The 19651-nt window shown below is 43.9% G+C and overlaps 1 protein-coding gene across 1 annotated transcript in view; it reads left to right on the top strand.

Moving 5' to 3' along the window:
* Positions 1-19651, top strand: part of VWA2 (von Willebrand factor A domain containing 2) — a 282676-nt gene that overhangs the window by 114591 nt on the left and 148434 nt on the right. Inside the window, exon 6 of the mRNA XM_086922879.1 lies at positions 17826-18020. Within this exon, the coding sequence (XP_086779005.1) occupies positions 17826-18020 (195 nt within the window). The remainder of the gene's footprint in view (positions 1-17825; positions 18021-19651) is intronic.

Genomic DNA, 19651 nt, shown 5'->3' on the forward strand with positions numbered 1-19651 from the left:
TAACAGCAACCTGCTAATTCTAGGAAATTGTCAGAAGGAATACTGACACCTAACAGTGTCAGCGCTAAGGCAATTGTAGATCGACATTGTATGCTTGATCCTCCAATCTTTATTTTACTAAAATAATGATCAGTTGTAGCTTCTCCTTTATCTCTGTACCTTTTAAGGTCTGATTTCTTGCAAGTAATCCAGACAAGAGTGGGCTTTAGGATAGCTCATTTCAGTCATTAGTTGCTCTGGGTCAACCCATTCAGCCATTGCTTAGAGGTGGTATCAGTCTAGGATCATCTGTGGAAGGTATTTCTCTCTCACCCTAATTTTATTGGCTATTGGGTGTATTATTCCTCCTCGTAGGGAGGGCTCCCATTGCAAAACACAAGGTGACTTGTTTTCAGATTCTGGCAGGGACTATACTGTGAATGCAGAACTAAAAACAACACATTTTTTATTATTATTAAATGCTTATTTGATCTACCATCTAAATAATTGTATCAATGTGTTTATGTATTTAAAGGGTGCAGTATACTTTTTGTCAATGCAAAAAGATTTGGTAGCTGTGGAAGTAACTTCTGCACATGGAAGAATTGTAGTAAGGTTGTGTAGTTGCTGTGCCTGTAGATGGTGTGTCTGGTGGTGCTTCTATGATACTTAAGTAGATCCCAGCTACCTAGGGAAGTTGTGGATGCCGGCAGCCTCAACTGAGCACAAGAATAAACAATTCATGGCAATGGAGCATATTATAGTTCAATGTTGTAATAACGTTTGAATAACAACAGTAATGAGGTTTATAACATGACTATATTTAGTATGCTGAAACACTTAGAAGGAGTAAATCGTTCCTACAGCCAACACATTTTTCGTCCCACTGGACTTTCTCAAGATTGTAAAATAGTATATTGGAAACCATCATTATAGTGATGAGTACATAATTCCAGCAAGTAATAGAGGCAACAACATATGTAGAAATCATATTCCATGGACCACATTCCAAACTCGTAGACCGAATCCTTGTCAGGTAAAGTAATGACCATAAGGTGGAATAAGAAAATCCCAGTATCAACAAAAATCATGGTAAAACAATCATACAATTGTCTCCTGATTGATTTCTGTGAAAGAAAGAGAATAAAACAGGGTGTGTGGCGAGCTGCCCAGAAAAAGACAAGAGTGTAGAGGATTGACTTACAAAAAACAGGTCAGTGAGAGTGTAAAGACCCCAAAAAGTATACGTGAAAAGTAAATATAAGTAAAGTTGAGCAGCACCAAAAGAAATCACATACCCCCAGTCAGAGTAAAAAGAAAAGAGGATGTGTTTGTAAACAATGGGGCCGTACCCTATATGGAAATGTTGGTAGTAAATAGCAATATTCTATAAGACAAGCATTGGCATAGCCAATAGGTCTCGCTTTTGGGACCTTATAAGTATCTAGTTATGCGGCACAATATCCTTGGTGCAACAACATCAACTGTTGCATGGCTAAACACTTATAAGGTCCCAAAGGCGATACCTATTGGCTATGCCAATGCTTGTTTCAGTTTGGCCATGGAGCAAAATTGAGGGGAGAAATCCACCAAAATCCACTTGGTGCGACAAGTAGAAAAAATGGACCTCTTTCTTGCTCAAGGCAGAATAAAGACTGTTCAGGCTGCCAGACCTCCCTGATGGCAAAATGAAGTCGAGGGAGGTGTAGGGTTGACCCAAGTGATTATCAATGGCTACCGTTCAACCAGCATGGCCGTAGCTCTTGGCCCTATCAGCCACATTTTAAGACTGCTCCGTTTAAAACCGCACATACAAGAAGTGCTAACAAATTGCACGAGTCAGTAATTTTGTTTGGAGTGTGATGCGAAATTACACCGTGCAATATGCCTCCTCTCTCTGCCCACGGTGGTAGGCAGATTTATATCTTGCAAAAATGGCAAATTTGCTGCGTCATCGACACCTGCACATTCCATACAAATGTTGTGTTAAAGTACGTGAGTAGCAGATCAGGGTCGTGTTAAGCCTTGGGTACCTACTTTTACTGGCAAATTTCAAGGGATTTGCGTTTTTTGTTTTAATATATGTATATTCGTAGATATATTTCAAAAATGCCAAAGGACTATTGTCAGTTTTGTTTCCCTTCACCCTAAAGATTACCCGCTTCCTTCTTGAGGGGCAATGCCATGACACGCAAAGGTATTTTTTTAATGTTCGTGGGTTGCAGTCATTCTGGTGATGGTTAACAATGGCTCCAGCTGCAACAGAATAAAACAGATCAGATTTTCTTTGTTCGTTCGTTGATGTTTATTAGAGTCAGTAAACCGCACCGCTACGGGATAAGAAACGCCAGGGAGCAAAGCCTTCGTCCATTATTGTTTCTTCAGCTGTGAAATTTTTAGCTGACTGCTGGTGTGATCGGATATTCACGCAGGGTGGGCGCAGGCAAGAGACAGCGTCTGCCGTCAGCAGGCAGTGCAGTCCGCGTTCAGCCAACCTGCGTTTATTTATTTATTTATTAAAACATTTATAAAGCGCGAACGAAGGCCCTTGGGCATCTCGGCGCTAAGAATCTCTGCAGTGTTTAACCAACAAGGGGAGCTAGAGTTTATTGATTAAAAAGCCAGGTCTTAAGTTGCTTGCGAAAAGACCAGAGGGAGGTACTCGTTTTGATGGAGTATGGCAAGGTGTTCCAGAGTTTAGGTGCGGCTACAAGGAATCTTCTGTTTCCCCATGAGACGGATTTGGTACGGGGTACCACCAGTTCATGTGAGCTGGATGAGCGTAGCGTTCTGGAGGGACTGTAGGGAATGAGATTTTGAGTAAAAAAATGCAGGTCCGTTGATGTCCTTTCCGTCTGCAGTTTCCGCCTCGTCGCAAGTATGCTGAGCTGGTTCGTCATCACAGCTGGAAGTCATGTCTTCAGCCCACTGCTGCAATGGGTACAACAGCACGGCCAGCCAATACTGAAGGAAACCATCCCCGCTGCACCGGAAGAGGTCACCGAACTGCAGCGGAAAACATTGCTCAGCCGAAAGGGGACCAACACCCCAAAACTGTGTGTACTGTAACTTTGAAAGCCGGAAACCTGCTGCGTCTAGCAAAAGGAGCGTGAGAGCTGGCTGACTCGAGGAGATTAAGCTCCAGCATCAACGAGGGAGTTGAATTCCGCATGCTGCGGCATCTAAAGCAGCACTATCGCTGCAGAGAGGATAGTGCAGAGGCATGTGCCGTACTCATTTCCGAGAAGGTGTCAGCGTGTTTTGGGGGCACAGGAGTGGCCGATAGAAGCCCCATGAGTTGCCAGGTAGTGCCAGTGATAGTGTCAGGTGAGCATGTGGCTGGAGGCACTGCAGAGTCTCAAAAAGAGTCTCAGTTTGCCAGAATCTGGACTGCAGTGCTTTAAGTGCGACAAGAGGGGCAGCACTGGAAATGGAAAGCAATGTACCCAAAAAGAAAACAAGCATTGGCCGCGCGACCTGGCCGGGAGTTGTGTCGCACGCAAAAATTAATTTTAAAAACCATGAGTGGTGAAGCCAGTGGTGCGCACGCGACGTGAAAAAGTGCTGTGCACGTCGCGCGCCCCTGTGCACGTTCTGGCAAGCTGATCGCCGCTTTGGGAGCACTTCTCAAAGCCGCTTCTAAATGTCTCTCCAAGCAGCGAATGCGCGCTGACTCAGCGAGACCTAAAAAAGGACAAGAGAAAAAAATACTTTTTGTCAGGTGTTACTTTTTTAAATGTTTTTTCAGTGCAATAGAGTGCTACAAACACAAATTAATTATTTGAAAAGTGTCTTGACAACCAGAATAGTACATTCACTTACATATGTAGCTCATATAGGCACTCGTTGCAAGTTGCCCAAAGTGGAGTATCTGGGGTATATTGCTCCGGGGAACTGCGAGTTGTTTGGGGTTTATAGACTCAAAACATCAGACCCGGTTTTACCCCTAAAACCTGTGGCTAGGAGCCAGGCAGGACCTGTGGGTAGAGGCACTGGCCTTCTCCCCCCTCCTCCTGCACTACCAGGGAGGGGGAGCTGACAATGCCCCACCGCCCCCCGGGAGTGCACAGCCCCCCCACCCCCAAGACATTCTCCAAGACTCAGCCCTAGCTAAGTCTGATGTTCAAAACTACCTTAACACCAATATTAAGCAGTTAGTAAAAGTAGATTCATGTCTGCTTTCCTCTACATTCTTTCTCTCAATCGATCTTTTCTTCTCTTAACACCTTTTGTGTCATCCATACATCCCTTTTTTATAAAAAAAATTCTATCACATGCTTGCTTCTATCTATCTACCTATCTATCTATCTATCTATCTATCTATCTATCTATCTATCTATCTATCTATCTATCTATCTATCTATCTATCTATCTATCTATCTATCTATCTATCTATCTATCTATCTATCTATCTATCTATCTATCTATCCAGTGTGTCTTTCTGTGTGCTCTTTTATGCGCCTCCAGCCTCTGATCTAGTTAGGTTTAATTCCACTATAATCCTCATATTTTATCAATCCTTCTTGCATTTGATTGTGATTGCCTCCAATTCGAATTAAAAATACAGAGTGATCAGACCTTGGAGTACAAACTATCTTGCATATTTTGAACCTTATATTTGCATTCAGCAAAAGTGTGTGCGCGCGCGCACCTGGATGCCTGCATGTTGTGTTTGTCTCTAGTGCATACTATACAAGAGCCAGAATTATTGGCTTTGCTAATGCTTGTTACACGGATGCACCTGTCGTTCTGTGTTGTGGAGGGTAATACTTAGGCTTCCTAAACATCACAAGCACCTCTGCAGTGAAGCCAGCAGCACACCTGAGATTGGAGATCAGACACGGCTGCCTTTCAAGCAGATCTTCACACTAAGCCCTGCTTAGATCTGCGCACGCGAGGCTTTTGTTTGAAGAATGGCGACGCACTGTGTGACCTTTGAAGTCCCACCCCAAGTACTCTGCTGCTGTAAGTCATTCGGCTTATAGTAACCATCCGCCACTCAAGGGCAACAGGAACAGCGGTAGGTTCCTAAAATACATGTTTTCTGACACCAAACCACATTAAGCTTAAGACCAGTCGCTTTTGTTGGCTTTGTTTTGTAAATTTGCCTTTCATGGCTTTGACAAGTCGGTACACACGACTTTGTTCAGTTTTCCAAGGCTTCCAATTAACGGGAGCTGCTGTTGTGCTCAGCTTCCAATGGCTCAGATGAATTGAAGTCTGATGAGATTCTTCTGCATCCACTGGGAAGCAGGGACTTCCCGCCCCTAGAACAGCCGGGAGGAAGGTATCTCTGCCCAGATGTCAGAGGTGGGTGGCCTCTCTCTGTATTCCCTGGAACATTTACGCCTTTGCCGGAATTCCCTTTCACCACCACATATGCGTTATCAAACCAACCACGTTTTATGTAGCAAGTAAGGTGTGTCTGTTTGAAGTTTAGTTTAAATCGCGTGGTTCTTAGTGAGGCCTGTTATTTGAAGAGCAGCAACACTGTGGGGCAAGCACTAGAGAAATAATAAATGACTTCTTCCAATAGTGTGTGGGTGTTCTCATTCACTCATAGTAAATACTGCAAGTCCCCAGATGTTTACAATAGTTTGCATTACTTGAGTTGCAGAACTGAGCTGTAAGCACGTGCCTGTCTACAGCTGTGGAAGGTACAGCTGGGAGGTGCCCCATATCTTTCTGCCGGCAGTGGCTGTGTTATGAAACAGTGCAAATTGATCTGGTTCGCACCTGCCTCCTCACCTCTTGCCCACATTACAAGTGAGAAATATGCTTGGGGCATAAGGTATGTCTTCCCGTCTTAAATTTTAATGCACACTAGGGGGCCAGCGGGAGAAAGGAAGCTAACCCAAGGCATACTGCTCCATATTAAAGTAGAAACCAACCAAAATTATGTCTGGTATGTGTAGAAAGACTAGAGGAGATCTTTCAAGAAAAGGAATCGTAAATAAGAATGCTTTTCATAGGGCGAGAACTCTTAGTCCCCCTTGGGTGACTTGCTTCACCATTAGGCTCCCTCCTCACACCTGCACCACAAGGTCCTTGTGTCGGGTACAACTCGCCAAAGTAGAGGAGCTGAGGTGTTTTGTAGGAGTGAATGGATGAGCATGAGAGGTAAAAGTGAGCTGCAAAGTGCTAAATGCTATCTCTGTGTTAACGAAAAAAGTGGAGAAGGGATTTGGATAAAACTGTCTCCTGGCGGGGCGAATACTCAATTTTATTCTGGTGCCTCCAGTGGACAGGATTAAAAAGCAGAATAAATGGGAGTTTGGAAAACATACTCCCTATTGTGTCGTGGTCAACATGTTTCTATCCTTCAGAGATACGAAACGGGGCTCAGGGCCATTCATTAGGCATTCGTCTGATCGCCCATGAAGCAGCAAGACTCTCGCTGGGCTGCTGGATGGTTGATCAGACGTAGTGGACCTTTGAGCCCTACGCGATAGCAGTTGTTGAGGCATATGGCAGTGGACCCCCTGATTCAGACACTGTGGGCAATTTGTCTGTGTCATCTGGCCTACTATGATAAGGCCAATATATCGTTTTTTTCTCACATAGGACTACACTACTGGCAGACTGACAATATAGTCCTTTTTGGTCCAGACAAATGCCCGTGAACCCCATTTGGGGTTCCTCGAATGGCCCTGTTTTATACACATTTTGCCAATGCCTGTGACCTCTGTTCACAACCAGGATATCCATTTAGATGCCAAACTATCCCAGAACTCCCAGGTCACCAGGGAGACAGCACCTGTTTTGTCCTTGCAAACTCTTTAAAATCTCGCTTCTATTCTATTGAAATCCATCACCATATCTGAGTCAACGCCGCTCTGGTGCAGTCCAGACTAGATGATGCCAATTTAATTTATTAAAAGGTTCCTGAAAAATTCCTGCATTGATCGCAGCTAGTGCAAAATGCAGCAGCACCACGTATTAATGGTCTGCCCTAGCATGAGCATGTTACTTTTATATTGTAAAACTGCACTGATTCCCTATCTGTAGCCGAGTTCTTTATACATTTACTGGGATTGTCCATAAGCATGTCTACCAAAAGATCTTTGACTTAACTAACCCTCAAATGTTGATGCTAGAGGCTCAACAGAGCTCTTAATTTTCGTTCTGAATACTATTTATGGACAGATCTTACTCCGTGGCAGCAGCCGGGGCTTGGAATCCACTCCCTCTTGATCTTTGTGCAGAATCCTCCTTGGAGAAATTCGAACAACTTTTTAAACTCTTCTATTTTGTCCCTGACTCACAGCAGCACAGATGCAGAGTTGTCTGTTTCCTTTAGTGCCACGAAGCTTACTGCTTGCATGCATTTATAGGTAACCTGACCATGCCACTATGACACCCGTCACAGCAGCCAGAGCCATATCTGTCAATAGGGTTATGTCTAAGCATTCACATATACAGAGTTGTCTGTTTCCTTTAGCGCCAAGAAGCTTACTGCTTGCATGCGCTTTATAGGTAACCTGGTCATGCCACTATGACACCTCTGTCACAGCAGCCAGAGCCATTTCTGTCAATAGGGTTATGTCCAATCATTCACGTTCTAGTCCGTGTATTTGGGGTCACAGTAGTGTTCTAGGTATCACCTCTTGGCAGCAAATATTGTCATTATTGCTACTTTGTGCTTAAACACTTCTGGTGGTCCTGTGGTGAATGGACCACGGTTTGTGTACCCTCAGTGCGACAGGGCCTTATCTCAGCCATCCGTTTATTTTCGAGGCATATGGAATTATGATCAGGGGTGGGTACCAGCAGGAAGTGGATATTTTTGTAGAGCACTTTCGGGACTTTATAGGAAGTCAAAATTGTAGAAACAGATAGATGTTGTGATCATTTCCAGGAAGAGGGGGAGGGATCCGGATGTAATGGACATAGACTCAGACGATCTACATCGGCAAAAAAAACAGCTGATTTGAAACTGAACATACAGTCCTACGGTGAACAATGGCTTCAAAATTTGTAATGGCAAAAAAAAAACAAGCATTTACAATGCAACGGTTTCGCCTTTGGAAAAGTTAGAGCTATTGGCAATGTAAATGACAATGCCATTTATTTATCCGTTTTCAAAACCAACACATAAATACAAATGTTGTCATTTACAATGCCAATAGCTCAAACTTTTCCAAAGGCGAAACCGTAGCATTGTAAATGCTTGTTTTTACATATGACAGCACTTTGTACTCAGATACACTGCATACTTCTGTGAGCAAAAGTATGTATCTGTTTAGAGAAATTGGTTTTGAGCAGCTGCGAGTTTCAAATTGGACTGCAAATAGTTTATAGAGGGACCAGTGTGTTGACAGTCATCAACCTCTCACCACGGGAAAGATAACAGGACTTGGAGCAGAAGACTGCCATTACCTGGTGTCTGCTTAACTCTCTTCTCCGGTAAGCACGGAGCTACAAGCTCTGCCAGTGGCTCACATTGAGGTACATTCAAATAAAGTATGGGAACTGTTATCCAGGGTGCAAATGGCGAAGGACTTTAGTGCAGGCATTGCTTGATAATGGGGATGTGGTCTGTGACGTGAAAAAAAGGCCACCATTTTCTGCAGCGGTTTTGTTAGCCTTTCACTTTTAGGTAAAAACAAGACCTACAATGAAAAATACATGCAACTAAACAAAAACATTGGGAATTGCAGTATTACGTCATGGTAACTCAGTCAGTTAATGTGAACAGTTCATATGACTGTATAATCAGCCAATCTAAGAATTAAATCCGGTTTTGCCTAGTGTGGGGAATACATAGTGACATGCATATATATGGTGCTATTAAGTCCCAGTCCGTTAAAAAAAAGTGAAGCGAATGTGCAAGTCATTATTTTAAAATTGTATTATCAAAAGTATAATTGAATGATGACCTTGGGTGGCCTCTAAGTGAAAGAAAGGGACCAGGGGCCTTCTGTGCCATCAAGTCATAGGAGCGGCAAACAGTGAAAGAAAAAAACAAGCCATATGTGCAGTTGGCCAGTTAGCAAAAGTAAAGGCTGCTTGGAAACCAATATGTATGGCTGAATTGATTTATTCATTTGAAGCTTCAAGGAGCCAAAGATGTAGAGATAATGCAAGGATGCTACCAGCTGAGTTTTGAAATGTGTCCTAATAAAGCAAACTTTGAAAAAATTTGCGCACTAGAGACAATCTGATTGAATTTTACCAAAAATGTATTTTTGAAAGCACTTGTTCTATCTTAAACGCTACATCTTTTTACACAGTGGGGGCCGAGCCAGCAAGGTGTCCAGACTGCTTCATGCTCTCCAAGACACCAAACAGCAGAATATACTGAGAGAAGCAGTGCCCTAGAAAATGCACCATTTTAACACCAGATTGTTTTCTCGAGGGAGAACTACACAGTATAGCCCGGAGACATTTTTGGCTCGCTTCCTACGTTCGCTCGCAGGCCAAAGTCTTTCACCCTACCACTTTCAAATTGCAGCGGCTGCCACTGCACACAAAACTGCGGGAAGGTGACATGAGAGGACAGGCAGAGAGTTGGGAGAGCCGGTGATAAGTCACAAAGTGATCCAAAGAGACAGGAGAGAGGCCAGAGACCAGAGGGGTAGGCAAGAGGCCTTCAGGGAACCACAGGGATAGATGGCCATACAGGTAGCAGGAAGGCCAAATGAAAGGCCTCTAAGGGGTTGGGAATCTGGGGGACAGGTATGAGCCTAGACAGACAGGGATTAGGAGCAGATGATCAGCAGAGCAAGAGAAGAGGCAGGTGAGCGAGTGCTTCAGCAGCAAAGGCAAGAAAGATATCTGCGAGCCGTCACAATTTCGCAGCAATTGAACATCTTGCAGCAGCAACCATTTGACAGTGATAGTCCTTCCTACTCACTTATGCTTAGCACCAAAGTTAAGGAAAAACTAAGCCAGGTAAGTGTCCCGTTTCTCTTTCATCTATTTATTCTAGTAGCCAATGACCATTTCCCGAAGAGTCAAAAAGAGAAACTACAAGTCCCATAATACAACCTGCTGGTGACAAAAGGAAGAAAGGTAGCATACATTCCCAATGTATTCCGAAGAGATTTTGTAATTTTGCACAAAAAAATGTTCATTGTAGGTTCTCAACTCAAAACTCACCGCTTCCATGCAAATAGAAAATTAATTAAACCGACTTTTTTAATCTCCCTCTTAGCTTTTTACACATGGTGGCATACTTGGGTTCGGAACCTTGCAGAGCTGCCTCCAGTGTTCAAATTCAAAATACATTTACACTAAAAGGGATAATTTATTAAGTTTATGGGAAAGCGTCATTCTAACTTTCACACTAAAAACATTTAAGCATCATGCTCAAGCATTCAAGAACACTGGAAAGGTCATATACGCAATCTGAGAGCCTGGCAGGTTTGTTACAGGATGTTTGTTGCACGAGTTACTTGCTAAAGATTTTCGGGACTCGGCTCGTGCACAGCCTCGCTCCCCCCAACCCCCGTTTATTTCTTGGATCGCTAACCCTCTATGGGGTGGGTGGGTGCGTGTCTGTAGTGGGGGGGGGGTATAAAAAACACACTACACACTCTTAACCCCTCACATAAGAAAAGGTTACAATTTAAAGGCTCATCACTGTTCTAGTAATGCCACAGAACGTAACGTAAACCAAAATACAGGTAAATACTGAAAAACGCATCACATTAAAATCGAAAACATAGAGCGGACTTTAAAAAGAAAGGCAGCCTAAAAAATGGCTACCGACCGTCGTAGTGCATATACACAGGGGTCCACTGATGAAAGTATAAAAATGGCACAGTTCAAGGGCGAAAAAAGGCAAGTTCTAAAATTATAACACACAAACAGTTTCTACGAACCAAGCAACAGAAAAATTAGACCATTCAACCCAAGTCACCCTCGACACACTTATAACCATCTTAAAAATATATTTGTATAAAATAAAAAAGCCTCTAGAACAACGAACTTAACATCTAACCTGCATTCAGTTTGGTGAGATCCTTTTGAATACTCGTGTCCCACAGAAGTGATGTGGGGATGACGCAACTCAATGGCGCCAGCAGCAAAAAACAAGTCCGGTCCCGGGCCGTGCTGTGATTGGCTGACGTCACGGGGGTGTCCCGGGCCGGCAGCCAATCACAGCGCGGCCCGGGAAATGACCTCACTGGGGTGTCCCGGGCCGGCAGCCAATCACAGCGCGGCCCGGGACACACGGCAACAAGGGGCAGGGCTTGAAAAAAGACCCAGACACGCCCCCGAATCGCGTTTTCTCTGGAAAGCGTGATTGACGGCCAATCTCTTCCAATGGCTAGCCTCCATTTATGGAGCTAGCCAATGGAAGAAGGGGAGTGTTCAAGTCCCCCATAGTGTAAACAAACGTTTTCGATCTGGGCGTGCCCTCGCCAGGTCGAAACCTAAAAAGCACTGAACCACTAGTAGCCTATCCACTCGATTTTATGATCCAAAGTCAGGCTACAAGCCAAGTATGTGAAACATTGAACCATGCCAGTGCTGGAGAACTATACCTATTGGTAAGTAACATTTTTCCTATTACCTCTTCTAGCCTGAGACCATCCCAGGCCAGTTAATTACACTCCTTGTAGGAAGTCATGCATTTTGCACTAAAGAGGCTCCTGTGTAGACAGAGAGTGGTGTTTTCATTTTAATAGACAGTACGAAGTTGTTTGTATTACTTAAACTTGGCGTGGCAATGTAATTTGTAAATATATTTATCAGTATTGTTGCTTGGGTTATTTGTTCCTGAGGACTGTCTCACATGGTCGGGTCGACCTACCAAAATAGAGCCAAGGTTATCCTTAATTAATTCCATTTGTCTCTGAAGATTTTAGTTTGAGGAGTGAGGTAGCACAGCCGCAGTTCACAATAAGTCTGAAACTGCTCACTCTCATAGCTTGAAAATCAAAATATCTATACAGAACATCATTTTATGGTCACTGGGGCTTCATCAAGGACTAAAAATGTTTTTGTGTGGTAAACCTATTTAGGAAAATCATATTAATGTTGTTTATCATCTGATAATAAAAAGATTGATGCATGCATACAGAAAGTTAGATGAACTGACATTTATGTCAGAAGAATTGTCCCAATGGCCCAACTTGCTAATATTTGACGTATTTCTTTATTGAAATGTACCAAAAGTTATATCTTTATAATTAGAAATTGAGTAGAGTTGAATAGGTAGAATGAAATAAGTTCTCTAATTGTGATTCGATCAGTCCCTATAGAATGCAAGTAAATATGTACTATTATTGGTAAGCAGATTTAATATTAACAATATCTTTGTGAGATGATAAAACTGTTTATACTATAGATAATTTACTCTTAACATATACTATAAGTAGCCCGTACACAATGATATAGCTAAAATATTACATATATATATTCAAGTATTAGAATCTTTCCAAATCACTTACATAGTGAAATGCCTAGTTTTACATACTCCAAAGCTCTGTATGTCAAATTCTCCATGCAAGATTCACCAAATGTGTTTAGAAAGTCTAAATCGATCCAATGAAAGTCATATACTAAATGAGAGAGAGGCACTCAGATACTACCATCATTTCTCAAATATGCTAACAAAGACTAAGTAAGGGATCACAGATTTATACAAATATATATTATCAAACTGACAATGAAAACATGGCTATACACACCACTTGCATTTTCTCTCAACCAGTAGTGACCCAGGAGGCATGTTTGCAGAATAGTGGAGAAAGAGAACTCACATTTCACTTATACAAAACCATAGAACTCCAGGAGTTTTACTTACAGTCTGACCTGGTCAGAGGCCCCTTCCCCTTTCTCCACTACTCTGCAAATGTGCCTACTAGTAAAAAAAAATGTAGAAATTCATTTAAAAATCCAAAGGTTACACGGACATTTTAGTTAGGAATTTGAATTTAAAAAGCCTTAGAAATTCACTGAAAAAAACGATGGTTACAGGGACGTTATAATTAGAAAATTTAATTTAAACAGAAATTCACAGAAAAGAAAGGTATACCTTGTTATTGTGCAGTAGGGCGCACAGTAAGGAGTCAGTGTGTGGATGGACATAATGCTAAGTTAATCAAATGAGGGTGCACATCCAGCCTGCCTCCTCCAAAAACACCCCACAAGCAGGTTTGTTTTTAAATGATCACAAAACCATATGTTCATAGAGCAGATGCTGAAAAAATACAAAACAAACTATTACTATCCCAGATTGAAAAAAAGTGTTTGTTATGCAGTTCGATTTGGTGTAACATACAGTAGCATTTTTAAAAGGTTGCATTTTAATGCGTGTTTGTTTTGTATGAGCAAGATCTTAATGCTAGTCCCTTACAGAAAAATCCCTGCCAGCATATGTACGTCTTCCAATTATGCTGCTCTTCGTAGATCAACATGACAAGTATTGGGTTAACTCAAATACCAAGAGAGAATTAAATTAAACGGTTGTGTAATCCCCTCAAGGAAACTCTGTTTAGCTCTGGTGAATTCCCACCAGGAAACGTTGTAACCTGAGCTGTTTGCATAGCTCTCAGGCGAGGTTATTCGAAGCAAAGATATTTGGGGCCCTATCGTGATGGGTTTCGCGCTCCTGTTTAAGATGCCTGCAGTGGCTAAAGTGAATTCATTTTACTCCTTATTTCTCTGAGAAAGGGTTTTTGTTTTCAGACAGCACAGCTCAGAAACAGAAAGATCCAAACCTTACTGTTTCTCTGCTGCAATATCTGAAAAGCTCTAACTTAAATAAATATGGCGTTTCATGAATTCACTTTATGCACTGTTGCCCATATTTATTCATATTTTGTGTCACTGTTTTTGGTGCCACCAAGATGCAAAATGTGTTTCTGGATTTACAAAGCCTGGCATGAAAGTTTGGTGTGCTTGGGCCTGCCTACATGCTTAGAAAACAGGCGCTTGGCTAGGCGCTGTCCCAGTAAAGCCCTTCGAGGTACGCCCCCTCCCCCCCTGCATTAATGAGTCAGTGCGAATAGGACGCATTTCTCTGTCCTCTCTCTGGATAGCCAGCCGCAATTTTTTTAACAGGTATGTTTATCCGTTTTTTTTTTTTTTTAAATCGCAGTTCAGTTATAGCGAGTGCAGAGGTGGTTGATGTATGAATCATGACGCTGTACGTAATGAGTTCTACCGTAACCAGGGGAAACAGATAATTTCTCTCCGTAACTGAACATCTCAGACGGGCGTTATTTTCTGTCTTGCTCGGCTCCTGTAATGAATCACACCGACGCGGCAGTTACTCATTGAAGTGTTATGTTGCAAAATCTTTTTAGAGCACATGCTGACAATACTCCTCAGATATTAAATTCCAGAGGAAAGCTTTGCCCGGCCGCAGCAGTGGCACTGATGAATATGCTTGGTTAGTGGCTGACTGGAAAGTGAATGATTGGCTGTTGTGTAGACGCAGCTCTGCCTTATTAAAGGACTGCGCGCGAGGCGCGCTTCCCATTTCCGCTTCAGAAATCAAATGGCCCTCTGTATCTCCTTTATAGGGAGAGATTTTAGATTTGCAATGTTGCCTTTCAAAGCGATTTGTCACCTTCTGCGCTTGTAAAAAGAAACAAGGGAGCTGTTTCAGGATGAAGACTAAACAGAAAACGCTAAGATGTATGGGTGTGTGTGTGTTTTCCCCTGGCAACGCTCTGAGACATTCGGGAGCATTTTAAATTCACAGCAGATCCATTACTGAGCTGCCGTTCGGTTCAATCTTATCTAAATGATGCCACGCTGTATCTGAATTTCTGAGAGGACGAAAACAGAGAAAACAAGTCAGGTCCCGGGCCGTGCTGTGATTGGCTGACGTCACGGGGTGTCCCGGGCCGGCAGCCAATCACAGCGCGGCCCGGGTAATGACATCACGGGGGTGTCCCGGGCCGGCAGCCAATCGCAGCGCGGCCCGGGACAAAGGGGCGGGGCTTAAAAAAAGCACCAGAAACGCCCCCGAATCGCGTTTTCGTGAGAAAGCGCGATTGACAGCCTCTGCCTCCCAATGGCTAGCCTCCATTTATGGAGCTAGCCAATGAGACGCAGAGGCGGGGCCGACATCCATACTGAAGACAATAGTTTTCAAACTGGGAGGGGCACTTCGTGCCCCTCGCCAGGTTCGAAACCTAAAGAACTAAACATTCCCTGGAGTCACTGATACTCTGATTCAATCGTTCGCATTATTTAGCGGAGTGTTGTGGAAATGTCAATGGGGTGAAGCTATTTTGTTTCCACTGCGGGCAAGAAGAAAGGGCCACCAGCTGCAGGGCGCCCTCTCATTGTGGTCGTCTATGGATACAGCAACGTCTTCCCCTGCACTGCGACTGACATTTTGGGGTTGACTGAATAACAATAATGGCTAATTTCTGGGAGCGACAATGTTCCCAGAAGTGAAGCATGTGACAACATGACATTTCGCACTCGCTGACAGTGACCCCCTTTCTGAGAGGGATATCCTTTTTGGAGCCAAACAGGTTGGGAGCCAGGCAGCGAGTAGACCGGAGGGCGTTGACGGTATTTGTGTTATGGAGACCACTGCTTGGTTTTCGCTGATGGTTATTTTAACCAGTAGCGGCCTGTCCCCTGCCAAAGTGGTGAGCTGGTCGGGCTGCAGGAGGAAGGAAGGAGGTGGGAATAGTTCAGGGTCCCAAAATGTTTTTTTTTCATAAACCTACCTTAATGCTGCCACCATACCCCCCACATCGCGCTTTAACTGCTTCTGGGCACAGGCTCCCAGACTTCACTGCAGCCAAAATTGACGCTGTATGAAAGCAACATCGGGATTGCCCGGAGCGCCGGCAGCTTGCGCTCCCAGGCAGACTGGGAGCCTGTGCCTGCTCTCTCCAGCCCCAGCAGAGCTCCTGGGCCTGGAGAGAGCTTAACTGCGCATGAGTGTTTGGCCGGCCTGAGACCGTCGGCCAAAGCCTCATGCGCAGTGAAGGGAGTGCTCCCCACTCCCTAGCCAGCAGTGTCATCCCCTGGATCCGTCCCAAAGACTCGTAAGGGTACTGGGGGCGGGTACAGGGGATTAAAATAAAACGATAATAAAACGGTTTTACAACCCTTATTATTATAATTTTATTTGCTGGTGGTGGCGGGGCAGCACTCCTCCGCTCTAATTGAGGCAGCTGCCACTGATTTTAACCTCTCTTCTGACAAATGGGCAGAAGAATTTAGACGGGGCTGCTCCTAGTGAAGTGATCTACAGGTGCCTAGAGATGTGTGCCGCGATTGCTTTAAAAGTAAAGTAATTAGAAAAAAGTGTCTACTACTTTATTTTTGAAGCAATCGAGACACCCACACTTTAGCTTAAGATGTTTAAATCTAAAGCGCTGGTGCCGCAATTAATTTGTAATGCAATTTCTCTCGTATTGCTGAAAGGTTGAGCTATTGGCGTTGCATTATTATTAGCAACGCCAATAGCTCAAACTTCAGTAATGCAAGCCCTATTGCATTGCAAATGCTTGTTTCTCTTGCTCTGGGTCAAAGTCTCTTGAGTACAAATAAGTGCTGGTCCTCAAAACTGAGTGCGGTGGACCCCAACTGCAACCACTGTTTCAATTTAAGCACTGGGTTTAGTAGCTTTTAAAGTTCTCTGATTTAGTATCTTATTGGGCAGATCATGAACCCGACTTAAAAATGTTGTATTCCGAGGTATGCCTGCAAAAACGTGTGATGAATGACTGCATGTATTTCACTGTGTGCAAGAACTGCCAAAAGTCAGTCAAATAGAAATGCGAAGCTTACATATGTTTGCACAAGCTACACACTACGTCACAGGCTCTCTTCTGGGTGGGTTTGACAAGAAGTGGCTGATTTACAAGCCCCATGCGCCACTTTTGCACCGCCGTTGCATCACTTCTGTGACGCCGCGGCGGCGTAAAGCTAGCGCCATGCTGTGACGGATTTACAACGTGACGCATCTAGGGAGATGCGTCACGTTGTAAAGCACTGCGCCACATGAAACATGCGTCTGGTTTCATGTGGGTGTTCAGGTGCAGGGTGTGCGTTCCGGCACAGGAACGCCTCGGAAAAGTGCCTGAGTGAAATCTACAATGTAGATTTCACTCAGTCACTTTTCCAACGCCGCTGCGTCAAAACCTTGCGGGCTTGACGTACAACGTTGTGTATGGGCAGGCCACGAGCGCTGCTGGAGTTGAGTCGCGCTTGCGACTCAACTCCAGCAATGCGCCACTCTTCCGACGGGAGATGTGTCACGCACCTGTTTATCCTTGCGCCATGATGGTGGTGCAAGGGTAAACTTGCATGACGCATCTTATCTGGCGCATCTCTGCTGATTTGCACGGATGCGCCTGTCATCATAAACCTGCCCCTAAGTCTTGTAATTTCGATGCAAATGTGGTGAACTTCCTTTCAGGTGACATGTGGTGGGTATTTACAAACATTGGTAAGTGCACTTCTCACACCTACCTGCCCGCTTTGTTACTTCTGCCACCCTCACTCATGTGTCAGTGCTGGGAACTGTGGTGTGGGGATAGGGGGCAGAATCTCTGATTTAACATTTAACCAAAGATAGCCGTAACTTCCCTTTAATCTTTGGTTATTCAGTGAATATGGGCTTTTTTTCTAATATCATATACCACATCCAACAGTTTTCCAACTGCCAAGGGTGGGCACCACCCGATGCATATGGCCTTTGTCCGTGTGCAGCAAAGGTAGGCTGTAGCGCCTGGACTCAAACCTTTCCTATCCCTCCCTTAGAGCCACTTCTGTTTGCTGGTGTCTACATATCTGATGTGCTGCATGCCATGGGCTTCTTTTGTTATGAGTAACTGGCCGTTTTGTTATGGTGTAATGAAACTACAATGTGGATTACTTGTCATTTCTCCTGTCGTTTTCCCGTTCCTCTTTAGGGGTGGGAGCACTGAAACAGGCCTGGCTCTGAAGTACATCTTACGGAAAGGGTTTCCTGGTGGAAGACGGGCCTCCGTTCCCAAAATCGTCATCCTCCTGTCCGACGGGAAGTCCCAGGGCCACCTGAGCGCGTCAGCCAAGCAGCTGAAAGCGAGCGGCGTCACACTCTTCGCCGTCGGCGTCAAGTACCCAAGGTGAGAGCGTTCATGCATTGCGTGCACGTGTCCCTCTGCTATCTGCGCATGCTCGAACCATGAGGCAGTGAAGTGCTCCAGAAGCAATCCGTGAAGGAGGAAAACTGCTTATCAACGAAGTGATTTTGGCACAGCACTTAAAGGTTTATGAATTCAAGTTCTGTATTAATTAGTATATCTATGATTTTTATTTTTGACTTGAATCAATTGAGTATATTAAACAGAAATGCTGCACAGAAACTCTATCAAGCGGTACCCCTAAACATGGCAGAGGATGGTAGTAGAGGACAACAATATTAGGAGAGAAGGTTGTACATGCGATATTATGTATGGCTAATAATATACTACTAACTGTACATTTATAAGCAAGTCACCGAGGCGTTTGATGTCCCTATAAAAGATATCAGCCTGAATGAACCTTTCCCCGAAGTGACCTGGTATAGGTATAGCCGTATAATACCTTGGTACATTCCACCGTGTAAATCATGGATCTTAGCGAAGATTGATGGCTGGCCCGCTGTACGCGACCTTTACCACTTCTCAGTTTACATCGCTGTGCATGACTTCTCCTTCTTTAAAGCCTGTAGAAAGACCACATCCAACCCCTGTCTCCTCTGACCAATGCCTCTGCCGTTCATAGGCTCTCCTTCCCGAGAGCCTGCATAGCTTCATCTTTCCATTGGTCCCCTCCTCGTTTAGGTGCGGTCATGGCAGGAGGAGAGTGGGACAGTCACATAACTATGTGCTTGTACTAAGTGATTACAAGTGAGTAGTAATTTTCTTATAACAAGCACGTTTTCACGTCGAAAGTAGCCTGTAATAAGAAAATGAGGGATGCCATATCATATGGAGGTAAACATCTCCTGTAAATTTTAAGTCAATTATAGGATTTAAATTGAAATGTATACGTCTGAGTCAAGGGAGTCTTCATACATCTGCTCCCATGCTGTTAACTGTGGGGTTTTGTGATGGGAGGAGAACTCTATATTTTCAAAAAAGGTATTGCTCCTAAGTTATTTCAAGGCGCGCAGCGAGGTGCGCTGGGTTGTGATACCTCGGGGTGCATGAAGGAGTACTCTATTGAAGGGTAAAGACTGGCTCGCAAATGTAGATGATGCACTGCTGAGGCGATGTTGAATTTGTGATCAAAAGAGGCGCTGCACGGTTCAAAGTAGATGTTTGGAATTTGTTTCAATGATTAGCTCTTTTTGTAGAATATATGCGGTTTCCTACTGTGGTACTTTGCCTGATCTTTGCAATTTTCGAAGTTTTCACGCAGGTTCACTAGAACTTTCTCTAGGGTTTACCTTGGAGGCTTGGTATTTGTGAATAATACTGTGTCTGTCTTTGTTGGTCAAAGTTCGCAGTTTTCACGCAATTCTGAATCCCAATAATAGCCCTGCTATTTCAGTAACAGTATGGTATGGTTCTGGCTGTTACCTTTAAGTGCGCGTCCTGCCTTTGTGATCTGCACTATTTGAGGTCTGTTGAGTTTCTGTCTAGCATCGACATAGAGAATATTGCAGTGGTCTATCTGTGACCGAGACTATTGGGACTGGATGTTCCTTGTGACACACCATTTGAGTTTTTGTACAGTAGTTTAATGAAGAATTTGCTAGTCTGGCCACTTC

The sequence above is a fragment of the Lissotriton vulgaris genome, chromosome 5 (genome assembly GCF_964263255.1).
Source record: "Lissotriton vulgaris chromosome 5, aLisVul1.2, whole genome shotgun sequence".
NCBI lineage: Eukaryota > Metazoa > Chordata > Amphibia > Caudata > Salamandridae > Lissotriton > Lissotriton vulgaris.